General features: G+C 39.9%; 1 protein-coding gene across 7 annotated transcripts in view; it reads left to right on the top strand.

The window, feature by feature from the left end:
• The window catches only part of ATG7 (autophagy related 7), a 390,968-nt gene that overhangs the window by 175,495 nt on the left and 208,695 nt on the right, over nucleotides 1-6,778 (top strand). The window contains exon 18 of one of the 7 annotated variants that reach the window (XM_019505099.1): nucleotides 2,085-2,117. The exons of the other annotated variants lie outside the window; for them this stretch is intronic. Coding sequence (XP_019360644.1) covers nucleotides 2,085-2,102 — 18 coding nt within the window. The 3' untranslated portion in view covers nucleotides 2,103-2,117. Of the gene's footprint in view, nucleotides 1-2,084; nucleotides 2,118-6,778 lie in introns of those variants that run through there. 7 annotated transcript variants of the gene reach the window in all.

Below are 6,778 nucleotides of genomic sequence, written 5' to 3'. Positions count from 1 at the left end.
TTTTATGTTCTTAAAGTAGCACAGTAAATTTAGATCTGTAAAGGGTGCTAAGAAAATAAGTATTGCATATATTTCTATCTTTCCCCAAATTTCTGTTTTTTTCTGAAACTAGAAAAAGATTATTTTTTTCAATGGCTTCAAAATTTCCAGAAATTTTACATCTCTAAAGAGCCTGGGCCAGCCAAAGGTATGTAGGAATGGTTTGGAATTTGAGTTTATCATTTTTTGAAGCATCTCATTTGGGGAGTAACATCTTGTAGCTGTTCTGCTTTCAAAAGACTGTAGGGGATATATAAAGCAATACCATAACAATTGAATTAAGCCATTTTGTCCTATAATTTTTCTTTGAGTAATGAATGGGAAACATACAATAACATGGCAGGCAAGAAGATAGGTGATGATGCTGGATACATATCCCACACAAGCAGTAGTGGAAAAGGCATGTTAAGTATATGCTTAGTTTCGAAACATGCTGCTTGCAAGATACTCCAGCCCATACTCCTAGCATTTGTCTGTTGTTCAGAGAACCTGACATTTTATTACTATTCCTGAGACTATTGTGGAAACAAGTTTTTTTACTAGAGAGCAGAAGTTATGGTCTATAACAGCTCTGTACTAAAGTCATTCAGGCAGTGATGTGGATGCAGATGTATTAACAATTAATAGGCGATACCAGTTACTACTTTGCCATCAAACAGCCTACCATAGGCAGCAGTGTATAACAGGAAAAAAAAATAGACTTTTACATTGTGTTAACCAATGTAATAAATTTTCTGTATATCTCATCATCTGGAGGACTATACAAAATAGTACCAGGGAGTTTACATTAGCTTATTTTGCTATAAGTCTCTGAAGGGTAGCCATGGATTCTTTCCAAGAAAGAAATTCTTGGAATTTCTATGACATACAAATATCATAAATATCTTCTCTCTCTCTCTCTCTCTCTCTCTTTTTTGTAAATAGCAGTTGCTTTAGACCAGTTTTTTCACCCATCTCTGCTCATGTTATACCTTCTGAATTAACTACTAAATCCATCACTTATGTTCTTCTTTACCTTCTCAAGCTAAGTTACAGTATCTAATGTTATTCACAAAAACCTATGTATAATAGGGACATTCCAGTTCAAGAATATGTAAATTATATTTTTTGGATTTATCTTTTTTTCCCTGGACTCATCTCATCTCATCCTAGTTACTCTTTTCCAAACTACAAAATCATAAATTCTCTGCATAGTGTAAATTACCAGATTTGAGGACCAAATTAATCCCTGGTATAAAACTCTGTTGACTTGAAGAATTGCAACAGGGACTAATTTGTTCCTGGTTTTTTCTCTTGAAGAAAGAAATCTGGTATGCTTCACAGTTATGTGTCAGTAAGAGATCATTCAGTCCCTAATATCTAGAATTGACATGGTTTTTAGAAGGTTAAAAGTCATTTGGCATTTTATTGATTAAACTACCCTCAAAAATATGTTCACATAGTCAGGGCTTGTTTGGGGTTCATGTGAGACTGCTCTGGGCTCTCAGAGAAGAATGTCTCCTTTCAGAACTTCTGACTCCAAGGTAGGCTCCCATAGGCTAGTGTGGAGATTTGTATAGCCAAGCATTTTTTAGGAAGTGTATATGTTTGCAACTAGATTTAAATGTTGAAAACTGCAGTGTCATATTTTCCACCCACTTAGAATTTTTTAGCAAAACCAGATATTCTTATCTGGGTCTTTACTCAGATAAAGTAAGCTTACTTTACTCCAGCAGATATAATTGCCTTCAGTAGAAGAGGCTATTTACTCTGTAATAATTGTAGCCATTTGATCTGTGAGATAGAATGTAAATGGTAGTTTGAAAGACTGTTCAAATAAGAAGCGAAAACATCCTTTCTCCTCAGATGTTCTCAGATCTGGTTCCTGTTGCATGATAGACTTCATTCCCTTTGAAGGAAAGCAGCCTTTTTAAGAACTTTGAAAAAGCATGTTTGTTCTCGAAAAACTATACTGGAAAGCTGATATCCTGGTATACTGTCAGCATCATAAAAGATTTGAATTTCCAGGAATTTATTTTATTATTTTTTCTTGCTTGTTGTTGTAGATTGGAATCCAGAAATAACTGCCAGAGAGATATGCTTCCGGCATTTGTTCTGCAATATTGACTGTTGAGAGTAATTTCTATATTTTAAAGTATTTTCCAAACAGTGTCTTTAAGAAGGAACATACCTGTTTGTAGATTCAAACTAATCATTAGTGGATAAGTACATCAATTTCTGATGTAATTATGCATTAATTTTAAGTTTTGGAGTAGGCACAGGGATTTTGTTTTCTTTCAGTAATTAAAAGTGAAGATTGTGTACTTCAGCCTGTTTTAGCTCCTTTGAAAAGGCTTCCTTTGCTTTCAGAGGAATCTGGATCAGGTTCTTAGGGTAGAATGTTCTGAAGCTTCTGGGTCAATTAGAGTCTTTTGAAAGTTCCTCTTTCAAATGTTTTCTTTCTTTATATTCCCTCCCACCTCCAAATATTGGACAATATGTGAAAATGTTTGTCCTGGTCAGTCCCTTAGACTGTTCTGCATAATCAGCTCTCATAGTGCATGCCATGTTGTCTTATTCTTCAGCTCTTATTTTTCAGCAATGATATTTCAGCACCTGTCAAGGTTAGGTACTTTCGGAGCTTTCTCTGGGTGTCAACAAATGAAACAGTACCAGTTTTAAATTGTGCTAGTTTACCCTGAGTCCCACTGAGCCACTGTGATTGCTTATACCACTACAGGAGTGAAGAGTTAAAGTGGAGAATTGCTATGAATTTAAATTTGAATGAAACAAGTTTAAATTCTACTGAACTTTCTCAGGGAGAGCAGAGTAAGTGTGCTACAAGGGACAAAGAGTCCTTGCACTAGCAAAGGTCTCTTATTTTGCTTTACTTCCTCAAATCTGTGCACAGATGAAATGATACAGCATTGTAATGGGGAAAAAGGGGGGATTTGTGATTGCACATCAGCTGAACTGTTGTACCTGTTTTGTGTGTCTACAGTGTATCAGGTTTAAAGTTACAGTGTGTTAGGTCCACTTACACTGGTACAGTGGACAGCTGAAGAGTTACTTTGGCTCACTGTGACCTGGAGAAAATTACTTTGTTTGTCCACACCCAGGGAAAGCTCTTTAAGTGCCTGATGCTGAGAGGTTCTGAAGTACCACTGCCAAGAAGAAGCTTAGGAACAGAAGGTTGCTACATGGGGGAGCACTATGACAATAAGCCTGCTCTATCCAGATTTAAAGGTAGCGATTTAGCTTCATTTACAGTGCTATAGGAGCAGACAGAGAAAACAGGGTTACATTGGTGCATCTGATATGTACTGCCACCCAGTAAGTCCTTAGGGTTCCTTTGTTTAAAAAGTGTATCATTGCGTTTGTCCACAGCCTCTGAATGAGAAATGCAGAACAGGAGACTATGGGTCACTATTCATTCAAAGATTCCTTTTCCTTGTAGGACATATTACTCTGCTCTCCTTGAGAAAAACCAGTAGGAATACGAGTGTTGCCATTACTGCTTGATGCAGGTATAGACTGACATTCCATTTTTAGCAGATGAGTAACGTGTCTGTCACCAGGGGATGGAGACAAAAGCCCAAGGAGAATAAAGACTCTGGAGACCTAGATAAACACTTAACAAGGGGAAGCAATAATTGAAACCTCAGCAATGTTCTCAGGGAGAGGATGGAACAGTCAGATAGATACCTGAAAACTTCATGCACTAATGTGAGAAGTATGGAGAACAATCAGGAAGAATTGGACGTCCCTAGTACAAGCACAGAATTATGATGTAATTGGGATTACAGAGACATAGTAAGGTAGTTTACATGACTGGGGTATAGTCATAGGTGATTATAGCTTGTTCAGGAAGGATAAGCACAGGAAAAAAAGGAAACGGCATTGCCCTATATATAAAGGTGATGTACACACGTTCAGATGCATTATAAAGTGGAAGGTACGCCTGTTGAAAGCCTCTTGGTAAAGGTCAGAGGAGAGAGCAGTAAGGGGGATGTTGTTGTGGGCATCTACTTACAAGCCTCCAAACCAAGAGGAGAAGGCGGGTGATGCCATCTGTGGCAAAGTTTGGGTTCCATGAGGGGCCATGTTGCTCCCTCGTGGCTACACAACTCTTGCCCTGCTCTGATGCTAAGGCACCCTCCCCTTCTTTCCTGCCATGCCTTGATGCATCTACTGAATATTAGAAAGGAAATCTGTCTAAGAGTCCTAGAGCGAGTCCTTGGTTCTGACCACCAACAAGTCCTACCCGGGCCCTGCTGGTCTTAAAGTTGCTTTGCGCCTAGTGGGCCCCCTCAGCCCACACAAGCCCCTCAGGGTACATGCAGCCTTAAGGACTATTCATGGCCTCCGAGCCTTCCCATCAGCCATGCCCATGCCTTGCAGGAGTTACTATGCGATAGTTCCCTTGTAGGGGCCTTGGCCTTCTCAGCCTCTGCCCCTTTTCTCTCACTGGGCCTTCTATGCCAGGCCCACTGTTCTGGACCTGGCTTCTGGGTACCAGCTTTTATCTTGATTATTTTAATATTGGCCCCCCTGGCCCTGTCTCCACCCTGTTCTGGGCACTGAGCTGACTTTAGCTTTGTCTGGGCCCCTAGGCCTGTCTGGTTTGAGTTGCACTCAGCTGCAGTCCTTCCCTAGACTGCCACCGTATAAGTCTCAAGCCCACTCTGTGTCCTGGGCCCCCTCAGCCCTAGGCAGGCACCAGGCACTTTCCCGTGGGCACTATTGGGATCTCCCTACCACCTCTACTATTCCTAAACCAAACTGCTGGTATAAACTATAACAAAGTAAAGAGGAAACTATAACAAAAGCTGTAACGCCAACTAACCTGCTCTGGGTCTGAATGTAGACAGTGGTTACCTGTCTGTACAACAGGCTTCCCCTTATCCTGGGTTACATTCCTTTGCAAGGCAGCAGCATTCTGTTAGTCTCCCCCAGGGTAACACCAGTGCCAACTAGGAGCTCTCCTGGCCCCTCCTGCTCTGGAGTTCCTTCCTCTACAGCCTTCAGAGTATGGGAAACAGAATTGACCCCAGAAGAATAGAGAAGAAAAGGAGTCATCATAAAATTGTTTTCACTTAAATGCACTCACACGGTTTAGGGTTGCACACTTGTCAACAAAATTCTTTGATACAGTTATTCTGAATAGAAATTAGAGTACTCTTGATGATGGATTTTTGAGAACAGCAAGCTGGTTTTCATTCTTCCTGGTTTTTTTTGATCACATCTTCATATCTTCACACTACTCAATATCTTTGAACATAGTAATGAATGACAGTTGCTACTTATTTCAAATTTAACAGCTACTGGAAATCAATGGGTTTCTTTGTAAAATTACTGTCTTCCAGAACCTTTATCAATATGACAGTCTTTGTCAAAATGTCCCATGATCTCCAACCAGGCATTTAAAGCTGTTTAGTGTTATCCTGAGCGTTGGACTAGAGTGTTTCCTGTCTCCTTTCTTTGGCATTGCCATTGATTTTTCTGTGCAACACATTTCTAGTATAAAAATGAAACTCCAAGCTAGACAAAGTGCTTGGGGATGTAGATTTTGCTGCCGACATGTCTTCTGAACAGATGGATAAATACAATTAAACAAAAGACCACTAACCTAACAGTTCAATAGCTAATGAGGTCTTTATAATTAACAAGTTAAACCAAGGTTACAAAAATTCAGTGTAAACTCTGATTACTTTATTCAAGAGAGGACAGCTCTGAGAGTACTTCTTCTATACATCACCTTACATGACTTGAATTGCAGCCACTGGGATGCATAAGGCAACCAGTTCTTTTGTAGCTTTCTCCAATATGGAAATCCATCACTATTACTTATTTGATTTATATGCCACCTTTTACAAACAAGGCTCAGGGTGGCCAAGTACTAAGTTGCAAATTTGCATTACCAATATCTTATGCATATGCCCATATAGATTGGAGTTCTGGAAGACCAAAAATACTGTCCAGAAGAAACAAAACAACTTTCAGCATTAATGCCTACATTGGATATTCAGAGTAAAGTGATCAGAAAAAATTAAATATGTTAAGATGGTACAGGCCAGAAAGTGGACGTGTTTTTGACCACAATCTTAAAATACCAGAGCAACAGGCTCCCCAGACGAGGCCTGTTTTAACAAGTCCTCTAGGCTGCAGAAAGAGGTTGTCCCCAAGGAATCTTTTTCAGTCCATCAAGGTCCAACAACATGACAAATAGGGCTGTGCAAAATGGCTGTGTTTTGATTGGGTTTCAGATTCAGCCATTTTGGAGGGACAGTGATTCATTTCAGTGTTTTGGATCACTGTTCCATTTAGATTCAGCTGAATCTGTTTTGGAGTTTCAACGCTGTTTCAATGATTCAGCCATAGACTATAATGGGGAATCATTAAAATGCCTATAACTTTGTCATTTCTTGTCTGATTTGGATGACAATTGCAGGGATGGTAGCCCATTCTGAGGGGATTGGTGCAGGGTTTTTTGTGAAACTGCACCTCAAACTGTTCAAAGCAAAACTCATGTCAAGTGTGCGTGTTAAGGCACAGTGGGATGAAAACAGCAGGCACAGTAGCCCCTTCTGAGGCCATGAACCTTGCCAGGTTTCAAGGAGATAGGTGCTGGGTTTTCTGTGAAATTATACCTCAAGCTTCTGAAAGCAAAACTCATGTTGTGTGTGTGTGTGTGTGTGTGTGTGTGTGTGTGTGTGTGTGTGTGGGCAGAGTGGGAGTGTGTGTGTGTGTGTGTGTGTGT

This window comes from Gavialis gangeticus, unplaced genomic scaffold, assembly GCF_001723915.1.
Source record: "Gavialis gangeticus isolate Ggan-Ray unplaced genomic scaffold, GavGan_comp1, whole genome shotgun sequence".
Taxonomy (NCBI): domain Eukaryota; kingdom Metazoa; phylum Chordata; order Crocodylia; family Gavialidae; genus Gavialis; species Gavialis gangeticus.
Note: the sequence above shows the minus strand (reverse complement) of the source record. Positions and strands in the feature narration are given on the sequence as shown.